The sequence below is a fragment of the Sparus aurata genome, chromosome 1 (genome assembly GCF_900880675.1).
Source record: "Sparus aurata chromosome 1, fSpaAur1.1, whole genome shotgun sequence".
NCBI lineage: Eukaryota > Metazoa > Chordata > Actinopteri > Spariformes > Sparidae > Sparus > Sparus aurata.
Window position 1 is genome coordinate 27,858,455 of NC_044187.1, and position 24,828 is coordinate 27,883,282.

A 24,828-nucleotide genomic window follows, 5' to 3' on the forward strand; every position below is an offset into this window, starting at 1 on the left:
TAAAAGTCCTCCTGTACTGGCACAGAATGTTTGGTTAGCCTTTTAAAGAGGCACTACGCAGAGAGGGAATACCAGGGGCGGTTCTGGGGGGGGGGGGCAACAGGGGCCAGTGCCCCTGTTACTCTGAGTCTAGACCCCCCTGTGGCCCCCCTGACAGGGAGTCTGCATTAATAATACAATGACAGATTTCTTGCAATGATTTTGTTCTGAAGGGAAAGGCTGAAATAAAGTGTCTCAGCAGTTTACTACCTAATCAAAATTGTTGAAACACTGCTTTGTCTGAATGAGGGATTCATCCTTTTTTCAGGGTTGTATGTGCCCCCTAACAAAACAGCAGGCCCCAACCTGGCCCCCCTATCAAAACTGGTCTAGAACCGCCACTGGGGAATACAAAGTCAAAATTTGAATGTTTACAATATCAATGAGGTAATTATTCAAATTTAGGAATATCTATATTTTCTCTGAAGTGAACAAACAAGCTGTTCTCAGAGGAAAATTAGGTCAAAAAACACTTATTGCAGCCAGAAAGGCGATGGGGTCCGCCAAATATAAGTATAAGTAAAACAGTATGAAATTGTGTTGCCCTTAAAGATCAGTTTGTTTATTTAATTTGTTCAGTCATGAAAAGCAAGACAATTTGTTTTATTTAGTTTGTTTAGACATAGAAAAAAAATGTCTTACTCAAAACTACATAGCGCACCTTTAATCTCCAAAGAATGTCTGGAGCCTGCCCATTTTCCTTCTTGACACTGTCACAATAAATTATTTAAAAGAATTCTTTCAGTATACTGTATAGCACCATATATCCCTGTTAGCTGTTATTGTTGTGGTCCCTCCAACTCCTAAAACATGGCTAACAGACATGTAGCAGTTCCTGACACATGACAAAATCAGATTTCCAAGAATATGTTACTCCATAAAGCACTGTGATTCTTACTATGAGACCCCATCCACAATTCAGTTTAATTTACATAACCTAATATCACAAAATCACAAATTTGCCTCAATGGACTTTACAGCCTGTAGCCTACAAAAGCCTTTGCTCTATCCTTAGAGCCTCGATTTAGAAAAAGAAATCCCCCACTGCCTCAAATTAAAAAACAAAATGTCTGTCTGAGCCCATTCACTGTAAGTTTGACATTCGGTTGTTAGATTTTGTTTATTATCTCCTATACTCAAAACTGCTGTTTGGTTCCCATGTGGGAAATAGTGGACCAGAAAATACCAATAACCTGAAGTCCAGACACAGAATAACTCCACACAAAAATGTTTTGTCTTTTATTTTCTTTATTTTTCTGATACAAAATAAAACAACATGCAAGTCACTGTGTCATGTGTCAAGACCCTATAACTTGTATCTTGAAAGTATTGACTTCATCTGAACCTCCAGGTTCAGGCTCATTGCACCACTAAAAAGTTGAAATGAGAAGAAGAATTATTGTGTGTGCAATAATATTGAGAAATAAGTGACAAAAAACAGAAAAGGCAAGCACTACAAAACCATGATTATTCCAAGTTTTAAATTACTTTACAAATGTCATGTTTTATGACTTTTGGGACCAGGTTCTGAGCGGGATATTCATTGACTTAGCCTACTTTTCAATAACTGTAGCTTAACACTTATTATTTGTCAGTTATGAGTGGCTTTTGTAATGTGGGAGGTCTCTGGTTCTGAGGTAATCTGGCCTGGCTGGTTAACACAGCTATCAATGTCGACAAGCTTCCATGAAGAACTGGTGAAGAGACACTGTTTGTCGGGAACATGGGATGAGTGTAAAAGTGTAATATCGATATGAAGAATATCTCAATTGCTCAGCCAGCTTTTTTCTGCTCTTATTATGGATAGAAGCATTGAGTAACATATCAGCATCTAAAACTGACAACACTTCATCTCTGGACATGTTGAAACAACTCCTCCAACAGCACCTGTTCACTACAGCCTATACCTCTTTTAAATCTGTGGTACATGCTCCCCCTCTGCTAGCCAGGAAGTATCACTGTGGCTGGTGATTGGCTTCCTGCCTTTTCCAGGTGATAGCAGTCTGGCTGATTGACAATATCCAATAAGTGGGGGTAGGGTACTAGCATCTCACTCACTCACTCCCACTCCATTACACTGACGCTGACCAGATATGGAGTCAGTCAGCTGGAGGCTGGTGGTGATATTATGTTTCGTTTTATGTTTATCTGATGGGTGCAGTAGTCCAATTTTTGTGGCTTTGTTTAAGTTGGGTTTAGTTGTTCATTTGTGTTAGGGCTGAGGGTTAACCCCCAGCTCTGACATCCCCTGTGGTTTGGTCTGGATGGCTTCCCTTCTTTAGTATATTTTGGCTGGCTCATCAGTTTATTTGTTTGTTTGATTGTTTAGGGTTTATTCCCTTTGTTTGGTTTGCTGTTCAAGTAATAAAAATGATTTTCCTTTAAACTGCAACTTGTTTTGTCTTGTGTTAGACCTCACTTGGAGGGGGTCGCAACACGTCCCTGGCAGACACCCATCTTTGGGGATCATCATTCGGACATTTGGCCTTAACAGTTGCGGCGTATCCATTATGTGACCCAACCTCACAACAGTGCAAATGACACTGAATGATTTATTATAGTCATGCAGACTCTGGCAAGAGCAAACCACATCAGAAAAAGCAGAAGAAAATCTCACGACACCGTATAGACTTCTTTTAATCAACAGAATTAACAACAATACTGTGACTTCATTGCAATCAGAGTTTGAAATATTTAGAGTAATGCCAAACAAAAGCCATTATAAACATCTAAAGAGTGCATACAAGTTGACAAGGTCGTCGATGCCCAGACAGGTTGGTCTGTATGCTGCAGTCTGACACTCAGCGTCTGTTGGCCAGTACTCTATCCAGGTTCTCTTACTAGGTACATACTGATACCTGAGGAGAGCAAAGGGAAAAACACATTGGGTCTTCATGTGGCCAGGTTTTGTTCATAGGCCACGGTTAGGTGACACAAATGTATCTCCTGCCTCAACAAAAAGCCCCTCTGCTTTGTACTTTTCATTGTGATGTGTTGTTAAGATGATTAAGTAATCATATAACATTCAGGAACACAACCTTACAATGTAGGTTACAAAAATGTTACAAAACATACAATGTAGGCATACTAGATTTGCACAAGCGCTGCATATGTAGTAATAAAGATCAGAGAAAATGGAAACAGTAAAATTGTTTAAATAGTGACAATATCATTGGGGATGCAACACACACACGCACACACGCACACACCCACACACCCACACACACACACACCAAACTCACGATCGACTCTGTTCGTCTCTGTGAATGTCTTTGGATCCGCCCATGATAAGGTAGGTTTTGCCTGGTCTCAGATCTAAAGCTGCTCTGCAGTGTGGATGACTGATGAATGTAACAGGTTTACCCAGAAAACGCGAACCACTTCCTGTCGTTTGAATACATAGTAAGAGAAAAAAATACAGGAGGACACAATTAACCACATAACAGGGATCAATTGAATGTGAATGTTCATGTACTGCATCCCCCACAAACGCATTCTCCAAGTCCTGCATCAATGCTTGCAGTTTTATTTTCCATTGTTTACATTCAAAACACTGTATAAATTGTATACATTTTTCAAGTGCTAATGCACTGTTTTGAGTATTCAGCAGAAACATGTAAATTACTGTCATGCAGATATTGCAATGCCAACTGTAACAGAAGTATTTAAAGGTGTTGTACTGCGAGTGATGATATGGTCCTCTTGGGTAGAAATCATGCTTGCGTTTTGAAAGGATAATTTGATATTGAGTCAATTGCATTTTGATAGAGTTATGTGTAAATACATATTCTTTTTTTGCCTTTTGAAATGTATAGTAGTGGTTTTGAACATAAACTTTACTATGTCTTTCGTTAATTGCTTGTTAGGAGCACAAAAACTGAGTACTGAGTAACTTTAGAGTACGCTAAGAAGATGTGATTGACAAACTAGAAAAAAGATAGAAATAATAATCTTTATTGGAAAGTAAACATACACCGTTATACACTAGTACACAAGAAATCTAGTAAAGACATAATGAGCTATAATTTGTATTAAATTAGGCAAAAACTAGAAAAATGTTCTTTAGTAGAAATAAATATGTGTGATATGCTAACTAACTAACTAACTAACATATTAACCAGTGTTGCGCTGGTGCCAGAGGGTTTGTGGACTGTGTGAGCTTTGCTGGGATTTAACAATTTAGCGTCATGTAATTCTCCCTTTGCTCTGGGCTGCTCCTGCTACACGCCAACGCTAAGCCAATGACCCAGTAAGTGTCATGGAGGAATAAAACAGACTCTGTCACACAATTAATCCTTAAGATAACAGCAAAGGATGACAAAGTTTTTTGTGGGTATGAGAGAGCGACTAGCGTGGTAGACATAATTATTTTCTGCTTTCCTCGTGGATCGTAGCTACAGAAACATTTCATGTCATTGCAGATATTAGTCTGGGCCCACAGTCACTGCACACTGCTAGCCAAAGTGAGCTCGAGCACACTGCAAGCAGCTGAGCTGACGGCCCACCAGGCTGGAGAAAAGCACTCACCCACTGAGGAGGAGACAGTTGATGATTTATCCTGTTGGCACTTTTTAAAACTACATGTTGCCTGAAACGTTTCCCAGAAGTATAGAACTGCACTGGACCGGCCGAACAGGTGACCACGTGATGTCTCTCTAATCCACCTCTAGAATTTAAAACAAATGATGGATTTTTATGTGTTATTAGTGTACTTAGTTTAAATAAAGACCACATTATTTCCAGTTGTTGCCTTATTTGGTACACGTGATGGCTTATAATGTCTTTATTAAGCTGTGTATATTTACTGTCTAATAAAAAAAAGATATTGTTTCTATTTTGGTTCTAATTCAATAGAAATGATGTCTTAATAACTTTTATTAGTGCACTTCGCTTTTAACTGTCTAGACCACAATATTTGTTGTTTTTGTCAAACTTGACAAAAAATAGATTTTATAAGTGTATTCTCAAATAAAGTGTGACCAAAAAGTGTATGAATCAGTCAAACTTCAGTGATAAAAGTTGTTAGTATTTCTTTGTATTGTATCTGTATTCTGTGATTAAAACAAAACTACATGTGCAGCATTGAATCGTTTTGGAGATGCACCTTGACATCTCATGTATGAAAATTCTCTGTCTGTCTTGAAACCATTGTGAGAAAAGGTTGGAAAATGTTCTTGAAGGAAAGAGGGGATTAATACTGACCTTCCTTGATGACTTGAACTATCCTTGCTGTGTAAATGTCAGTGGACATACCGTCCGTGAAATTCTCCACTCTGACTTTGAACACTGAGAGGACACAAGTTGCAGATTGTTAGCTCACTAGCTCATTCTCTCCCTCTTTCTCTCTGGCACACACATATGCTTACTCGTGTTGTTAGCTTACAAACACACAATCTTACCAGAATCTATTCGGCTGGCCGGTGTGATCTCACTAGCCTTGGCTCTACGCTCAACGCTGCTGATTGGGCCCTTTCTCTGCATACCACAGTCCTCTGGAAAAACACAGTGGTCACAAAATATATAAACATCTGATGACTCAAGCGAACAAGCACGTGAGCGTGTCTGTGGGTTTGTGTGTGTGTATCTGTTGTAATAACATGTTAGTGTTGTTGCGTCAGTTCTAAGAACAGTAAAAACTTACAGTAATAATGCCAAGGAACGTAAGAAAGAAAAACCTCACTGACAAGCAATTATGCTTCTGTGTGATGTTCCTCATTAGTTAGAAGAACCACACTTGTATGAACTGACTGGCCTAACATGTTTAAAGGTTCAATATGTAAGAATTGGCCACCAGTTGATCTCATATTCTCATATTGCCAGAGCAACGGCTAACTGCTGTAACTAGTTAGCTCAGTTAGCCGTGCAGCTAGCATTCCACACTGATAAGTTGTTTGGTATATGATCAGTTTAGACAGACTACTGCAATACAATATGAAAAAACACACACAATGAAGCTTTGCTTCAAAATGAATAACCGTGTTTTGCTTTGCAACATAAACACACAGCTACAGCAGCTAAATGCAAGACTTTAAAAAGTGTGTTTTTATAGTCACAAGTGCATTACCTGTAGGAAGTATGTATTCCTATAGAAAAGTAGTTCTTTCGTGGATGGCCAAATGAGGCTGTGTTTGAAGGTGAGACGTCAGGGATATAATTGGCTTTGGCTATGATTGTTTTTTGACTATTTTATATTTCACCTTTAAATCTATTTACCTTGCCTTGTTTGGTGTCATTATTTTCAGCACAACCTCACATGTGTGACTGTACAGTTATTATTTAATTTTGACATACTGTATGAACACAATGGACCTAAAATCACACACACAAACAAACATAAAATCCGATTAGGAAAAAGATTTTTTACTGTGAAAACCACAAATACGTTTAACAAACCATTTTTATTACTTATAATGCAAATATAAATTGTTGTTTGCTAAAGTTGTGCATACGTTTTTGACATTTACAAAGTTATATGTAACTATTTACATTTAAATGCAGGCAATGCCTCAGGCTCAGGCCTCCCTCAGCTCTCCTGCCTGCTCCACATTCAGTAGTCTCCTCATTGTTTTGACTTACAAAACAATAAAATGACTCCACTACACACTAAAAACACTACATAACACACTAACTATACACTCCAAACACGCTAAATGTCACAAATCTCTCAACTCTCAAAACTCGCTGTCTCTATTAAGGTCACTGCTGCTATCACTCTTTTGTCGCTGCCCCTCCCACAACTTCCACCTGTTCCTCAGCAACCAAATCAGGTGGTTTGCCATATAATTTTGTGATTGGTTGGTGTGGTGCCTTTTCCCAACAATAGGAACGTGTTTTTTTTCTTGCAAACACTTCCTGCTTGCGGACACTTTCGTGAGAAAAGCCCATATTTGCTGTTTTTTCCTGCACCAAACGCACAGCAAGCGTAACAGCAATGTTCTCGAAAAAACGTGGCGGACATTATCTATTGTAAATCCGATTTTGGGTGCACCGGCGCATCCGTTGAATCAGGAAGTTGGGCGTGAGGGTGGGCTCTGCAGTGACGTGCTCTGGTGCGCATGTGGCTATGGTTGACAATGCTAGCAGAATTCGCAAATCATTTATGAAGTACTTTATTAACGGTATCATTGTAGTCCAAAGAAATCCGACGTTGCACACCCTTAAACCACGCAGCAGCCATGCTGAAAATCTCAGGTCAGTCTGATCCTGATCTGCAGAGATATTTGAGGCACACACACACAGACCGACAGACAGACAGAGATTCCTTGCTTTTATAGAGAGACAGCAAAGCAGCACTCTATAAGCAAGTGTGACAGCAAAAAGAAGCCAATCTTATAAAAAAATTCATCAGACGCCAATCTAATCAAGAGAATCTCCCCCAGCTACAAAGCTAGTAGCAAGCTAATGCTAACATTAGATAGCCGATGCTGAGCTAAACATGTTTCCTAAACATCCAAAGGTGCTGACTTCAACTTTTTACATTAGCAAGGGACTGAACTATCAAGTGTGTTTTCAGGTACTTGATGAAGTTTGATATGGTCGATCCAGCATCCATTATTTATACCTCAAACACTGCATTTGGCGATTTTTGTTGTTTGTGCCTTGTATGTAGTTCCTATAGGCATAGCTCAGAACACACAGGAGAGCAGCAGCAGTGGTAGTGATCGCTGGCATGGTGTTGCTGTATCTTTGGCCGCGCAATGGAATGACGTTTAGCTTGTCAGACATATTCTTAATGTTGATGTACCATAACAAATTAATTATTAAGATTGTTTAACAGTCGCAAATCTCAAAGTACAAGTCAAGACTCAAGTCTTTTCAGGGCAAGTCTCGAGTCAAATCTCAAGTCACTTAAGTGTTAAGCCTCTATATAAGTTGTGTGTGCTATGCCATCTTTTCCTGGGGTTGCTATGATCACTGAAACATCTGGAAAAGGTCCGTTAAACCCTCGTGATGATTTCCGTGGTCGCGCTGGTCCATGGTTCAGGCTATCATGCCACAGGATTGATTTGGAGAAAGGAAGGAGGAAGTGGAAGTGGTAACTGATACTGCAGCCTTGTTTATTATTCTTGAATGACTGGATCTCATGATTCACTCAATCAGTCGTGTAACTCAAAATCTGGAGAATAAGACGCCGTCTGTTGTTTTGCTTCAAAACAAATGTATATTTAAACTGTTTAGTCATCATGTTTACCTTCAGCACATATGCATTCATCATTTCTACAGAGCCGCAGTATCTGTCCATTTCTCCTCTCTGGGTGGTAGAATTTCACACACGGTGTCTCTGCAACAGGGAAGAAAAGCATTTTAAAAATAATTTTGAAAATATGTAATTACACAGACATTACAAAGATTACACAACCAAACAACGTCTTAATGATGAGACCTTCTTTTAAAAGGCACAGACAAATAAAATATGTTGAGGTTCTGACAGGGGCGTTAGTTAAAATACAGTATATCTGTAGGAGACTCACGCTCATAGTATTCGTAGACAGACACAGCAGCTGGTTGTAAGACGCCCACGTTAAACCGCTGATGGATCCTAAATGTGATTTCTGCTGGTTGTGTGTGAGAAACCTGAAAAGATGTCCAACAGGGGTACAGTATGTGTGTGTGTGTGTGAGAGAGAGAAGCAAGATTTAATTTAATCTGTTTTTGGCTGTTAAATACACATACAGAATAGAAGACTTTGCTGCTGACAGGAGACATGTATTGAATGTAGTTCTATTGTAAATTGTTAACAGTGAACTCAGGATGTTGGTTCTAAGAGCCACATTACTCGAAATGTTTCTAAATGTCTTTGTTAAAGTTGTGAGAACCATGCAACAAGAAAATGTGCTATTAACTTGTTATTTGGTAGTTTGGGTGAACTTTACAATAAAACTTAATGAACTTCGAATTTGAAAAGAGTAACAAGAGAGAAAGGGGGACAGAGGGAATAAAAGTGTTACTTTGTCCATGTAGATGATGAGCGAGCCTCGTTCTGACAGGACAGTGTTCATCTCATATCTTGCAATGATGCGAGCACGTCCTTTGGAAAGCTACAGACACATACGCATACACACAAATAAACGAACAGGGTTAAAAATCAGTTTCACTGGTGGTCTTGTTTTTAAACTTAAGGAATGTAATTATTTATCAGCTTTAACAATGCTCGGCTGACCAACATGGTGTATTATTGTATTGCATCCAGCATTGTATGTCTTTTGATAAAAAACCTTACAATACAATGTTAACGTTGTATTGCCCTGGGAAAGAAAAGCTAAAATTGTGCATTATACTGTATATAAAAAATAATCACATAAAGGTTCCTTAATGCAAATAAAATATGTTTTAAAATGTAGATTTGTTGTCTGATCCTGGGTATTTTTCATGTTCGTGTAAGCTCTTACTAAGTCCAGGTCATTTGTGTCAATGGTGAAGCCAGTTAACAAGCCAATATCCAAGACTGACAGGGTTGCATCGCGCTCGTTGTCCTTATACCTGTACAGAAAAAGAACAGGAAATTTTAAATAATATCATATAAATAGAACCGTTAATGTTTTCAAATATAATCTTGAACTATGCAGGATGAGATTGAGCTGCTGAAAGTGGAAACAGCAGTAATTGCAACAATTCACAGAGGTGCTCCAGCGTACAATAAAATGCTGTGAAAGTCCCCCCTTTGTTGCCCCTGTGGTAGCTATAAACATTCCAAGTGCCCTCTGAGGTACCTTTCCTCTCAAAATACACCTTTTTTGCCCCTGCCCCTCAAACTTTTTGAGTCAGTCACTGGATGGCTCTCTAAAATAATGTTACTGTAACAGTGTTAAGCCTTCATTGTACTTACAAGACCTCTATTCTCAGTCTGTATATCGTCTCATCCGCAGTGATTTTATCTGCAGAAGCAAAACATTTGATCAGCATTTACTTTTGTATTTCTCATAAGATAAATCATTGTTAGAAGAAAAAACAAACACACCAAACAGACAAGAACAGAACTTGCTTAAATGAAAACAAACTGCAAACAAAAAGACAGGAAGAGCCAGAGGACACCAAATTACCTGGGAGGAGCTGCACTGACAAGTTAAACTTCTGACAGTAACTCTCTATTTGTGTAGGCAGAGCGTAGTACAGCGACACCATCTGTAAAAGAGATAAAAGTGCATCTTAAAGTAGCCATCAGGGCCACAACAAGGGTTGGAGGAAAATTCATAATCAAATTTTATAATAATAGAACAGATATTACTTCTCATTCAATGTGTATTTATATTCTCAAAATCATTACCAACCACAACAGCGTTGTGACCTCACCTTACCTCTGATTGCTCATCTAATAATGTAGTAACGATGAACAGTCATTCTTCCGAACATCTACATGTTGACATCATCAGAGCTGATGTGATCCATCGCAATAATGCCTTATTAAAATCTAAATGTTTCAAGTCAAATACACATCAAAATAGACCCTTCAAACATCCCCCAATTAGTAACCACTCCCTCTCAATCATTCATACATAGATATTGTAGACTATTCTAGGATAGCTACAGATGTTTGTCTTATGGACTTGTCCATTTTGAATCAGAGTAAAACAATTTCAGGGAGCTCTGGCGTGTTTGCAAGGCCTTCATTTTAAGAAGGCCTTGCAAACACGCCAGAGCAAGCTACATTTTAAAAGTATCCAACTTCGAAAGATCCCAACTGTTCCCATTTAGGCCTCGTGCCAGAGCCCCACCTCCAGAACTACACCAACACCGACTGCCTCACTGCCAGCTGGGAGATATTGGTGAGTGGCTAGTTAGCAAGTTTGTTCAATCTATCTCATCATTTGTAGCACAGGGGGTCATTGTCATTGCTAACCATATCCAGCGACCTCGTGTTTCACTTACATTTCAGAAAAACACCTTACTTTATTATAATGAACCTAAACAACAAACATTGTTATTCGTTAGTACAACAAACCAGATAATAAAATGTAAAACTAAAAAATGTGTTACTTACTGTCACCGTTGCTTCTCCATTTCCCATAGCTGTCACCTTTACATCCTTATTTATAGCAGTGAACTGTTGAGATTTAAAATATGTGTCACATGTGTAAACAAACACCTACAAACGCATGCAAGAGTAAACAATCAGTAGGAATCATGTGTGTGATAACTAGATTATTACCAATGCACAGAGTGACTGTGTAGCTCAAAGTGTGTGTGTGTGTGTGTGTGTGTGTGTGTGTGTGTGTGTGTGTGTGTGTGTGTGTGTGTGTGTGTGTGTGTGTGTGTGTGTAGGTGTGTGTGTGTGTAAGTTCTCACTTTAGATGTTCTTGTGGCGTGGAAGTTTTTCCGGTTGAAGTTATACTTGTCAGCCTTTGACGTCTCTGGCAACAGGATGTCTACATCCAGATTATACTCTTGCTCTTCAGCAGTGGCCCAGTACTCAGCCACAGCCTGGTACACCATTATAGTAGCCTAGAGAGAGGGACAATATCAGTCGCTTGAGCCCATATTAAAGGACAACAGCAATAGAAGGGATTAATATATACACATATATGCTTCCAGACAGACAGAGAAGTGAGGCCCATGTTACCTGAGTTGATCCATAACCTCCGCCCACCCTCTGCTGTTGGTTGAACCACCTGACAACAGGTCGGGCATCTTCAAAGGCCTTTACCAACAGAAGGCAGGAATATAAAAGTCAAGATTCAATACCAATGACCAAAATTAGAAACCTGAATATTCTAAGGACTATAAGGAATCCCTTTAATTGTGTGTCCCACTATGGGTGTGCTCCTTCACAGCAGCCCATGGACCGACCCTGATGACGCATATATCATTGGCCACCCTGCTGTCCTTCTATGTAAACTGCTGACATGCCATTATTCTCCATTTGAAAACCTCTTCTAGTTTCACAGTGGCCACACCTACGATGGAACGGCACTGTGACCAAGCAGCAGCTCGAGCACAACAGTCAGATAGGAGCAATTCTAGCTGTTGAGCTAGTGGTCGGAGTAGCACTACTCAGTGCCAACCAAGACAGGTAAGTAGGTACTTCCAAAAACACAATTAAACCTAAGCTCCATGGAGTAGCAACGTTTCCAAGGGTTAGCATTAACAACAGCTACACAGAGCAACATCAAGCCTTTCCAGGGTAAAAGAAAAAAAAGAGAGTCAATACTTCCTAAACTCACTATCTTCTATTCAGGTACATGCCTTCATCAACAGTCTACTCTGTTAATGTAGAAGGTAACATGGATTGTGGATCTGTTGTAGAGCTTAGATCGGGCCCAAAATATCAAGCCCGACGCGACACGAGCCTGTGCACGTTGTGTCCGAGCCCGGCCCGACACATTAACTGTGTTCCTCTAATCTGTCCACTTTTTTCAGTAATGAGTAATCTAACGCGGTAATATTTCCAAACCAGAAATCAGATTAAAGTTACTTATTCAAGTCACCATGCGTTACTATTATTTTCGTCATTTTCCTAGTAAAAATATATATTTTGCTTTCTTCATGCGTCTCGAGGAGTGACGTCACGTGCGCGAGAAGTCACATTTTCAGCACGAGGACAACTCACATGTAACACCACGCAACGACACAAGCAACATGGAGGGAGGAGAGAGATGCGTTTTCTAGCTGGAAATACAGTCATTATTTTGTGTTATTAAAAAAAAAACATACACACACACACAAATGCTTGATCAAGGGCCCGGCCGGGGTCAGGGTCGGGCTTGGGCTCGGGCAGAGAATCTAAACTCTAATCTGTTGTGTATTTTTATTAGCATGGTCACCCACAAATAAGCACATAAGATAGACATGCTCACCTTGGCCTTGACCAGAGCAAGAAGAGCGTAAGCTGTGGCCTCCAGTGTGTAAACACGGCCCTTAGATACAGGCCAGTGAGACAACTCTGAGGAAAGAGGACACACACGCACACACACACACTAACTTCATTGACAAAACAAATACACAGTGCATCTTGTTTCTGGTGATCATGTTAAGGAGTATAGTGTGAGGAAACCTGGGGAGACAAAGTTGTAGAGGATCTCCCGGTTCAGTTTGTTTTCATTGGCCAAGGCGTATGATGTCATTGCCACAGCATATGGGTTTGTGAGGGTGGACAGATGCAACTCCAGATAGGCCACCGCTTTGTCTATACTGCCATGCAGACTCTGGACAGAAGGAAAAGGCAGCTAATGACAAGAGGTAACCATATCCAGAGGCTCGGAGAGTGACGGACAGAGAAGTGGCGTACAGATTCAGCTCTCACGTCTGCAGTCCTGGCTGTTATTGATTTATGTGACTGATCTAAAATGAATACCTAAATTGGCTTATTCTCAAAGTCAGAACAAATGGTGAAGTATTTACGTTTATACTGATTGTAATTTAATGAAACAGGAGAACTGACTAGTAGGCCTTTTTACAAAAAACAGAGGGCAGGAATCAGTAAAGGATAAAATAAAGAGGAGGAGGTAGAAAGGAAAACGAAGCATGCAGGTGAGGTACTCACATTAACAGTGGCAGCACATAAAGTGCGTGACTCCTGCAGGGCAATGAGACAGAAGGCCGTCATGGAGGCTTCTGAATTTGTTCCGCGCACATCCCCCTACAAAAGTACACATATAAGATGGTGTTATTTGTTGTTGTTGTGTTGCACCAGGTTGAAGAACTGATGTAATTGAAATCAGTGCACGTACTATCATCTCTCCATGGTAGATCTTTCCAACTTCTCTAAACGTGCCGTCAGGTTGCTGTGTGTTGAGAATCAGAAACTTGACAGCGTCACAGATGACGTTCCTTTGCATTGGCACCAGATTGTTGGCCATGGCAAACACCTTGGTGACATAAGCTGTCAGCCTTTGAGAGGAGAGAGGGTGTAACAGTCTCACATTTGCTTCATTTATTTGTACATGATAAAAATCCAAGTCTCAAACCAGTAAAGGACTTAAAGACATTCATGTACAGTGTCATGAATGTATAGATGGCTCACCAGGTGCTACTTTGCCGGTTGAGGAATACAGCGAAAGAACCATCATTTTTTCGGAAGGCAAGCAGGTTCTGGTAGCCTGGACACAAATGACACACAACCTTTTTACTGACTGAGTTTAGTCTACTGGATGCATGTTTGAGAGGTCCTAAATGTAAAGTTAGTTTAGGTTGCCCGGTAAAAAAAAAGAAAGAAAACATGTAGCCTACCAACTTTGATGTGTTGAAGGGCTTCGTTACGTTTCTCAAAGCCCACAGTTTCCCACTGGTTGGTTTTGTCCAAATACATGGTTGCAATGACAGGCAGAGTCATCAGAATCATGTTTGACTCTCCACTACCTGAAGGCCTGCGGATCAGACTACCCATTGATGTCCCGCTGATGGCGTTCTCCACCAGTGCACTGACCGGCTCTCTTCCTGAGGGGATACGGATAGAGCCCCTCTTCAAAATGATCATTTGCAACTTTTGACACAGATATCTTTGCCAACAACTATAATGCAAAAAGGGTATTTACAGGCAGTCTATCACATTATATTCCCATCTATAATACAATAGGATCTTTTATCATGCAATCGCATCATCAGTGGAAGCCCAAATGCAGGTACACTCTCTTCAAAACCAATTCAAGGATTGTTGTGCTTTTGCTGCTTAGTATATACTGCATGCAAACTATGTAAAACCAATGAAAGCTATTGAGACTATGGCTAAACTCTTTGAACATGACAGGAAGTACTGTCATTTTACTGAGATCTGTGACAAATACTACTTCACCATCAGTTACAAACATATCAGTGACCATAAACAGAGTCTTGGAGCAAAATCTGCTTCAAAGTTTGATTACCTGGTGTGGACCTGATGATTAATGTTTACAGCTAGACAGCTAAACATGCTAAATGATGGGGCATTTTGCTAATCATTCCGCTACGTTAAACTGCTCTGCTGTAAGCTACATGATGAGATTAGTTTCGCTTGTTCTCACCTGTTACAAAGATTATTGTACTAGCAGGTGCGTTTGGATTCAAATCTGTCAGGGGAATTTCACTGTTGATAATTTCCTTCTGTACATCGCCTGAAAGGAGACACAGGTGGCAAATCAGGGATAAGCAAATAAAACATTACAATTTTTGCTTGTTACAGCAACTTCAATAGCACACTTACCCACACCTCTATTAGCAGGGTCGAGTGTTAGAATCTTTGGGGATTTTATCAGGACACCTTCAGGCTAAAAAAACAGCAGTTAAAAGACAAATCAGGAATAACTTATAGATAAACTTGTGTGACAAAAAACCATGGGACATGCATGTTAAAATACTTCTCACTCATTTTTTTCTTCTTTCTGAAATACTTGATATACACACACATTCAACCTTGAATTCTCATCAGTCTGATGTTGCAGCTATCTTAAAATGGCCACACATGCATGCAAATCAGAAAGTTAAAGGTCTGAGATGGAAATTTAGAGTTTAACTCATGTACTATTTGATTGTTAATCTTGAACACAAAAAGATAACATTTCAGAGAGTGTTTCTCTTACCACCACTCTCAGTGTCTTCATGATCCCATCATAGAGTGAAGAGTCTTTAACAGCTGCTTTGACCTCTACGCGGTATTGTCCTTCCTTCATGGGAATAATGATGAAAGGTACAGATCGAGTAGTTTGGGGCCCGACTTTGACTTCCTGACGATACTTCCCACGCTTAGAAGCTGAACTGCACACATCTACCTCCTCAATCAGATCCACACGTACCTTGAAACAGGTCAAGATGGAAAAGAAAGAGATTGACATTTGGATGTTTACAAATTCAAAGAAAAAACATAATAAATGAGGGGATAAATAAGATGTTTTCAACCTACATCGGGTCACTGAATGGTTCAGATTGTTAATACTGATAAATATACTGATGTGATTTCCCTTTACCTTTGTCAAAAGAGGGAGAGAGTGGGAGGGAGGGAAAGAAAAAGAAGGCGCAGCTCACGTGGGCTGTGTGGCTACTCAAACCTGTTTACATGGGTGCCAATTGGACCCCTTCCCCTCTCCATCAGCGAGTCACCTTCACTGGTAGGCCCACGACCCTGCTCACTGTACCTTTAGTTTTGATTATACTTTGAAGGTTATAGGGCCAAAGGGTAACTGTGCAATAGTTTATAAAATATCTTCCACCAGACTGTATGTAGAATTTTTATAGTAAATTATGTACATTTAAAAATGAAAGAGAAATATTAATAAACTTGTCTATTTTTGGGAAGCACATCTCTGCTCAGTAATTTTGAACCTGTGACCTTTTTTTGTGTAATACCAAAGTGGTTGTATCGACCTAATTATTTCCTGGGGGCGAAATTACCCTAGTTGGCGTTGTCAGATTTAAATTTAACCTAACCAACTTAAAAAATACACCCTAGCTGCTTTGCCACATTATGTTAGCTTGATGTGCTGTTTCTGTTCTGAGTTTTGTGCTTGTGCCTGAGTTGACTGACTTAACTGCTGCACTCCAAAAATGCCTCAGCATGAATGTTAAGTTCAAGACACATGTATCATTGTGACGTGCCAAGTTTTGTTTGTAGTTTGCAGTAAATCATATCTGGCAAATTGATGCCAAAATCTGATATTTCTATTTATGACAGCTGTGTTGCACGCAAACACTGGAGGGCGCCAAATTGCACAAAATACATATTACTTCATGATGTAGCTTTAAGCTCCACACTTAATATAAAATATGACAGTAATATTGATGTTCTTGTCTTATTTTTTGATATTCTAAATAGTTTAATTATTCCACTAATGGGAAAACTGTGAGTATACATTTGCAAGGCGGTATTTTAATCGTAAACCCTGCCATCTGTCCTTAAACACAAGAGTTGAACAGCTCAGACTCACAGTGATAGGATCTGGGCTGTAGTTATGGAGGATAGCCTTAATTTCCAGCTGCTCTCCGCGGACAGCAGGGTATGGCAGTTTGAGATCAATGAAGAACTCCTTTCTCACAATGACCTCTAACGGTTCAGCCACACAGATACCTTCAAGTCAAAATAAACATGAAATTAAACAAAATGAAAAGAAAGAAGGAAAGAGAAAGGTTGAATGGAGAAGTGAGGTCGAAAAACAATGTAACAAGTGTTTGTAATGCACAAAGAGGAGAATCCTCCACAGAACCTGACAAATTTGTGTATTGTGTTCCTTATACGCCCTTATAACCTCACCAATGTAAAGACAAAGAAAGAACAGGTCAAGTCGTGCAGAGAATCAGAATCCCTTACTGTGAGTTCTGGACAGGCTAATGCCAATAAACTGCCAGGTTGTGATTGAGTCTTTCAGAGGGACAGTTTTCACATATGATGTGGTGTCACTGAAATAAGGAAACATGTCAACACTTTGAGAGGCAAACAGAAGGTTATCTGTGTATTTTGTTTTTGTATATTTCTCTTGACTCACCAATTTGGTGTTTGTCGAGGGCAAGCAGGCAGTTTGATATCTGACCACAGCCAACTTTCAGGGAAACTGGTACGAGAGACAATTTCACTGCTGTCCATGTAACTGTTGTCATCATCCTCCTCAGCTACAATTCCATTAAAAAGGTTACAATTACGATTTTAAGAAGATTAAAAAAAGTTCAACATATTTTCCTGACATTTGCAGATGACGGCAAGACTGCCAACACAAGTAACAACTATTTGCTGTCAATAAATGGTTTGAGCAAAAGAATCAAGTTTAAACAGTCTGACCAGAACTCAGTCACAACAGCTGAGAGCTGATGTACCTGTTTTCATTTAAACGTGTTAATGTTTTCTGTTTGTACAGAAAAAAAAAATCACATGACACGATAGCTTCCACATACAATAACACAGGCATATATATACAAGTCTGATAACCAAGAAACATTTTGGAGGTCAAGAAATGTCACACAGAAGTTTAGGGAATATGTTAAAGAATATATTTGGTCATTTAAGCAATGATGTTTACCTCGTTTCTTCCTGCTGGGGGCTTGACACCTCAACTCTGGAAATGTAAAACAGATAAAGGCTTTAACAGGGGAGGGGTCATTTGTCGATTAGAGGGGCAGGGGTGAAAAAAATTAAAAGGGCACTAGCACAAAGAAAGAGTACTGGAAGGGCACTTTATCATGTTGTATTCATCATAAAACACACACTTTTGGTGTGTTTTTTCTTCCCCCAGAGTCGACCAATAGTAGACACAATAAGGCCCCTGTGTCCATAGGCTGTTTTGCTATGATTTGCAGGTTGGGCAGTCTTAGTCTTAAAAACAAGAACTAACTGGAAAAAAACTGTGCCCTGTGACTGTGTGCCAAGAATGGCCGGGGGAGGCAGATGTATGAACATACAGTCAGTACCACTCTCATAAGACACTATGAATACATCATAATGTTGTCAAACAGATCCAAGACCGGGTGCAAATTGCCAAGTCCACTGTTTCTTATTCTGGGAAAGTCCAGCAAAAAGCTGGAGAAAGGTCGCCCAGACTGCATGAAATGTGAAAACAGCTGACTACATTGAAAAAAAATGCACTCAACTCAAGGTATTTGCTGCCCTGTCTGAAAGACTTGATGCCGTTTATACCATAGTGAAGTAAGGTGTAAGGTAAACTGAGGAAATAGGTTCACATAATGATTAACATCCAGCATCATGATCAGCAATTAATTTTAATAAATATCTATATGACATGCCTTTCTGCCTACAGCCCAATCACATTCCTCAGATTATTAAGCATGTCTCCTGCATGTGACTAGATCTAAAAGCACAATAAACCAGGTGAAGGTGCATTTCACTACTGTGCTGCTTGATGACCTGAGATATGCTGCAAGTGTATCTCTTTACAAGCAGACTTTTTATTTTCCGACATGCACATTCAAACTGTTGGTCTGACCTGACCATTTTATTAGACCGTTTTCCTGGTTGTTTTGCACCCACGTGATGTCTGTATATCCAACATTCTTTACTTTAACTCTATCTGTCGAACAACTTTATTCTGAATTGTGAAATATTTCTAACAAAGCACTATATTTTTAAAGTACAGTTCCTTAGGACAAATGCACACATGAACATTATTTGCCAGTACAGTATGGTGTCTTTAACCTGTATTTTTGTTTATTTAGTCTGAAAATGTAACTGAAAAATAATTCAAATACGTAAATATGGCCGCTGATTAAAGCACATCTAGTGTGTAAAGTGTAGTGTCACCTTGTCTGTAGGGAGTCCCAGAGGCAGTGGACTCAAACAACAGCCCAGCATCGTAGAACACACTCATGCTGTCCTTCCCTCCACCTGGTGTGCAGCCTGTGTCGGATTTCTCTACAATGTCCCACACCTGAAAGGAACATTGTAGAACATCCCTTGACAAAGGGCTTTTCAATCTATTTACCATTGTCAAGACAATCTTGTTGAAAGCTTAGGTCTTTAGATACAATATAACCAGCTCATCTTTGTAGAAAAATTTCCAATTTCATTTGCAGTTTTGCTGTCATGTACTCCATTATATAGACTTCAGTCTGAGTCCACTGGATTCTTGTTGGCGAAGGTGCGTACATCCAGTTTACTGTTAGAATTTTTTTTTAGCAATGAAAGACTATACTCAATATATACTTCTGATCTTTTCCTGAGACATTTTCTGGAGGTCCTCCCAGTACAAGCAGTGATGGGCAAGTTACTGAAAATTAGCAATTAGTTACAGTTACTAGTCGCCGTATCATGGTAGGTGCGCCGTATATTTTCCTGCTTTTTTGTCCAATGCCAATCACACCTATGCCTTTTTTTTTTTTTTTAAGGATTTTTTTCTGGCATAGACACCTTTATTAGCAGTAGACAGAGAGGAAACACGGGACAGAGAGGGGGATGTGACATGCAGCAAAGGACCTCCGGCCGGAAACAAACCGGGGTCGGCTGCGTTTAGGGCATGTGCTCTAACCACTCACTTGAAGAGACTAGTTTTGTCAAAGCGTGTTGCTTCAGCAGGTACTTCATAAGATTTGAACTGCTACTCTTTGATGTGGATAGGTTCTTTACACTTGCACATAATTGACAACTCACCACCACATTTTTGTCTTTAATTTCAACGAGCAAAAAGTAATATCCATACTTCCAGGAGAGAAAGCTCATTCTATGCTTGCACGCGTGAGATAGTCAACTAATTTTCAGTGGGAATGCAACGGGCACTTTTACGATAGCATCAATGCGATATGTCATGCGACTTTTCAGGCTTTTGAATATCGTTTCTTATATGAGGCTCCTTTTTCAAGGTCAATATTGTTTTTCGCTAACGACAAAACAACAAATTATCCGTGCATTTATATGGAAATAAGCTTTAGGAGCGGTCAACCTTAATTCTTGTCCATGTTACGTCACATTTTGAAATCAATACTTCTCCACTGGCAGGACGGTGGCTAGCGGAACAAGCCACTGCTAATGTGAGTTGTTCAAAAACTTCCTTTTTAGTAAATTCTGTGTACAGAAACAATGTTCTCAATGCTCATGTTCATGTGTAGAGACCCTGGTGATACTACGAGCAAAGTTTCATGTTGTGTCGAGCCTTCTTAGTGTTTTAAAAATAGCTATTGTAAAAGTTAATGTAGCACTCCCATTGAAAATGGGACCTGAAAACGAAAATACGGTAAATCTTAAAAGTGCCACGTCGTAATTATGCGTTCACACAAAGGTTTGACTCGGGAATTGCATTTTGGCGAGAGTTTTGCTTTAATGCTGATTGATTGATTCGATTGATGTATCATTGCGCCACCATAAGGTCCTGCAACGTTAGATCACAAGCAGCCATAGTAGGCCTATCTGTTGTTGTTAGAGTGGCGTAGCCCCTTTCAGGAATAGGGCGTGCGTGAGGTGTGTGTGTAAGGTGTGAGTGGGCGAGCGAGCGAGAGGTATTGCGCATAAGTGCGGACAGTGAATGAATGGGAGAGGAAGGAAAGCGAAGGAGGTAACAGTAGTAGACGTAATGCACAGTATAGGCTGCAGTGTCACTGTGGAATAAAGGCTACGGCTCCTCAAGATACAGCAAAGCTCCCTGGTAGTATTTCCGGACCAACATAACACGTGAAGGGGAGTTCACCCCAAAGGTAAACACAAACTTCGTCCCAGGAGGAAATCATCTCCCATGTGCTTCCCGACCACAGTTCGGGAGCCGAACAGGAATGGTAACACTCTCTTCTTGTCTGCAAGCGTTCATTTTTCACAAAAGAGAGTAACGCGAGTAACAAACTCATTTACATTTCAGTAATTGTAATTGCGTTACTTCACTTTTTTTTCCTGACAATATTTCTGTAATACATGTGAATGACCTCCAGTCATCCCACAATTCCTCCAACAAAGTGGAGATACTAAATCTTTATAAAATGTTTAAAGTACCAGTGGAGTCCTGAAAAATGAAATTTTTTCGTCCAATCAAATTCTTTCCATAGAATAGTGTTGATGCTTTTGTGAATATCCATACAGATGACCTCCCAGGTCCTGCCTTCAATTATCAATTACTATTCAACTATCAAATTTACTTCTAGCTCCCATTTTACTTTTACATTGATGTTATTCCGCGCAGATGTCATTCCCTTACCATAATATTGTTCAAAGTCTGTGATTTTCACATTTTAAACATATCAATTCTTTCTCTCTCTCCCTCTCTCTCTCTCGTCTTCGGTCAAAGTCCAAACCTTGATTTGGACTTTTGCTTTGCAGCTTTATTTTAATCAAAAAAAGGGCTTTCAATTCATTGCCCTGTTCTGAGTGTCTTGCATTTGGGTACTCACTATTTTTGCTACAGGTAAACAACCTGGAGAAAAATACAAAGGGAGAACATGCTAGTTCTACACAAAAAGTCTCCATGGAGCTGTTAAACAAACCACACTGTCACCTCAATCTCAATAACACTGAAGGCTAACACTGAACATTCTATTAAAAATTTTAAAAGAAAGGAAATTGCCTTTTTCTGAGTGAGGCCGTGCTTATTGTTGAGGTCATAGGCGCCTTTATCAACTGCCACCAGTCCCACTGTGGCCGCTGGGTCTCCTGTGACCTTCAGACGAAACATCTTGCGAGGTTCATAGGATGGAGCAGGTCTGGATGATTCCAACTTCAACTAAATAAGGGAGAACGAGCGTTAATGTTATTTATGCATAACAAATATACCCTACAATGTATTTATCAGTTCCTGCGAGGGTTTATTGTTGGGCCACCTAGTGTCATGTGTCTCACCGAGCCCATGCAGGAGTCCTTGACATCCACCCAAACAGAGTCTGATACCACTTCATTGTCATCTGTATGGTAGAAGGCTATGATGCGGAACGATGGCAGCATTTCTTTGGTAATGGGAATTACCAGGGAAATCATTACTTGGCCTCTTGCGTGATATCGTCCTTTTTTTACCAGTTGACCTCTGCTCAGGATCTGTGGACACAGATTCATAGATCAGCACTTATGTCACATCGGTACAACAAGTGCTGAAAGCAACACAAACACTTAAGCATGTGCACAAATTTATGGGTGCAAAACAACTCTCACTAGGTATGTGATGTCCATTTGTTCATGATTGGTAAGCATGAAGATGACTTTAAGGTTTTCTCCTAATGTGACTTCAGCTGTATTCACACCTGTAATAAAAACATACCACAATTAGTTTCTGGAAATTTAGGGGGCTGTTATGCATCGTAGTTAGGCAGCACTGCCTAAACCATCACCACTGACATTACCATCTGCTATGATTTCAGGTTGTTCCTCACCTATGTGCATGTATTTGTTGCTTTTAGTAGCATGTGGGAGAGCTGTCATGGTGGCCGATGCTTGCCTTTCAAGTGTAATATGAGGATCACTGGTCTTTGCCTGCAAATAAATGTACACAGTAAATATATACACACGAGGTATAAAAGGTTATAAAGGCTTTCCCAATGTAATCAACAAAAGGGGAGCAATTTTTTATCCTGCATCTCTGCCCCCTGGAGCAATATTGTGGCCTGCCAGGAGAAAAACAGCTTGAGCGTGCGCAGAGTCCGCTCGTAATACTTTCCTCTCCTCACTCGGAAAACTTTCCCCCTGCTCGCGCGAATGATTTTCTTTAGTGGGTGGTAGCTTAGATTTTTCCTGTATGCATGCTCAAGCATGTAGGGCTATTGAAGGTTTTTTTTTTTTTAATTTATATTACGTTTATAATTTTTAGGCAGAAAGAAGTAGCCTAGATCAAGAATATGAACAAAACAGTTTTACCAAAATAAAAAATGTCTGTGTGCAACAAACAAAAAATGATCAGCATTTTATCAGATTAATGTCAACGATGGAGGAAAGAAAAGACAGCACTCAGACAAACATACTGAAGTTCATTGCTCTGTGTGACATTTTGCAAACATTCAAGTCAAGACACCAAATCACAATACATGTCATTCAGGCATTCAGGGCTGTGTTTTATTTGCGCGCGCGAGTCTCAATGCGCGCACGCGTTTTATGGCAGTATTCTATGCCCATACTTAGCATTCATCTGCCAAAAAGTTGCTGTAATGCAAAAGTTTAAATGAAAATCAAACCATTGTAAAGACATACTGTAATCTGTAGCTGTCCACTGGTTTCCACTGTATTGATGGTAATCCTTGCCATTCCATTGGCTTCAGTGACACCCGTCACCTGGCCTGGATCAACCACCACTGCAACACCTTGTGCAGGAGTTTCATCAGGATTCACAACTTCAACCTGCCATCAGAGACACAAATAGCTGAACAATCAGAAAGCATCAAATTAAATCTGTCTTATAAAACAGATTGAAAGTTTGATTTTGAGTCTCATGACCTCCCTGTCAAAAACTGACGCTTTGAGATGGAAGCCGACCTGACCTAGTATATATTCCCAAAGCGTCAGTATTGACAAGTTAGGATTGAGACTCACAAATCAACTTTCTTACAACTCAGTCCTTCAGCATAGTTATGAGTTTTGTAAGAACAAGCAGCTGCTAAAAGCGTGGAATGTATGTCACAACACAGCCTACCCACTAAACAAAGAGCCTCTGACACTGGCTCTGCCCCAGCCGACAGCTACCAGCAAACATCACCGAACTGGGATGGAATGATTCAGCCTCCCAGATAGGCACCAGTTTGACCATAGTAAATATAGCACCATGGTGGTTTTCTTGCCAGATTTGGATCCTGGCAACCCGGGGATAAGTCAGCAAGGACCACTTACTGAGCCAATGGTAGGTAACTACATTTAGCAGTAGTTACTTTAATAACAAAAACATGATGTCCCTCTCCCAGGAAATTCCGTAAATAACCTTGGTACTTAGTAAGTTTGTTAGCAGTTTCTCTAGCAACAAGTGATGCTATCTGTCCAGAGTTGCTCAAGGCAGGGCAGCTTTGGGGCAGCAGGGGGAAAACCGGAAAGTAATTCTCCATGAAAAGACCCTGTTTCACCCAAATCACTTAATAAAGTGATAAAGTTGTGTTTTTGTATAGTAATCTGTCAGACAAAAAATACTGCCAGCCCCCCAGTGCAGGATGACTCATCAACATTATAAATAATCTTTCAGGAAGTTACAAACTTCTATTTAGCATTTAAATACCTACAAATGGCTTTTCCCCCCACTGTTGGGCTTGTTACTGCAGTATACTATATGTGAGATACGGAGAAAGACATCTGCGATAAAACTACATAAAAGCGATTTTGACTTCATGCAATCTCATACGACCATGGAAATGTTGTTATCATCTGCAGACTGCAGTAGCTGGGCAGCAATGAAGCAATCACTGAGATAATAATCAGTGATGGGTTTTTTTTTCTGTTAGAGACTGAGGAAACGGACAACTTTGTTTTCTAACCTTGTTGTCATTGTACATCAATATAAATTC

The 24,828-nt window shown here is 39.9% G+C and overlaps 1 protein-coding gene across 1 annotated transcript in view; it reads right to left on the reverse strand.

Annotated features, from left to right (window-relative positions):
- Positions 1-2,658: 2,658 nt before the first annotated feature.
- Positions 2,659-24,828, reverse strand: part of LOC115582863 (complement C3-like) — a 31,128-nt gene continuing 8,958 nt past the window's right edge. Inside the window, exons 11-42 of the mRNA XM_030419093.1 lie at positions 23,534-23,680; positions 22,723-22,822; positions 22,505-22,593; positions 22,199-22,390; positions 21,927-22,082; positions 19,187-19,313; positions 17,952-17,987; positions 17,424-17,547; positions 17,249-17,337; positions 16,869-17,008; positions 15,528-15,740; positions 15,152-15,215; positions 14,973-15,062; positions 14,203-14,409; positions 13,997-14,072; positions 13,704-13,863; positions 13,517-13,612; positions 13,028-13,178; positions 12,831-12,916; positions 11,597-11,674; positions 11,323-11,478; positions 11,018-11,080; positions 10,080-10,161; positions 9,866-9,914; positions 9,429-9,519; positions 8,988-9,077; positions 8,511-8,613; positions 8,231-8,320; positions 5,439-5,531; positions 5,242-5,325; positions 3,282-3,423; positions 2,659-2,897 (exon numbers count right to left, since the gene is read on the reverse strand). Of these exons, the coding sequence (XP_030274953.1) occupies positions 2,759-2,897; positions 3,282-3,423; positions 5,242-5,325; positions 5,439-5,531; positions 8,231-8,320; positions 8,511-8,613; positions 8,988-9,077; positions 9,429-9,519; positions 9,866-9,914; positions 10,080-10,161; positions 11,018-11,080; positions 11,323-11,478; positions 11,597-11,674; positions 12,831-12,916; positions 13,028-13,178; positions 13,517-13,612; positions 13,704-13,863; positions 13,997-14,072; positions 14,203-14,409; positions 14,973-15,062; positions 15,152-15,215; positions 15,528-15,740; positions 16,869-17,008; positions 17,249-17,337; positions 17,424-17,547; positions 17,952-17,987; positions 19,187-19,313; positions 21,927-22,082; positions 22,199-22,390; positions 22,505-22,593; positions 22,723-22,822; positions 23,534-23,680 (3,603 nt within the window). The 3' untranslated portion in view covers positions 2,659-2,758. The remainder of the gene's footprint in view (positions 2,898-3,281; positions 3,424-5,241; positions 5,326-5,438; positions 5,532-8,230; positions 8,321-8,510; positions 8,614-8,987; positions 9,078-9,428; positions 9,520-9,865; positions 9,915-10,079; positions 10,162-11,017; positions 11,081-11,322; positions 11,479-11,596; positions 11,675-12,830; positions 12,917-13,027; positions 13,179-13,516; positions 13,613-13,703; positions 13,864-13,996; positions 14,073-14,202; positions 14,410-14,972; positions 15,063-15,151; positions 15,216-15,527; positions 15,741-16,868; positions 17,009-17,248; positions 17,338-17,423; positions 17,548-17,951; positions 17,988-19,186; positions 19,314-21,926; positions 22,083-22,198; positions 22,391-22,504; positions 22,594-22,722; positions 22,823-23,533; positions 23,681-24,828) is intronic.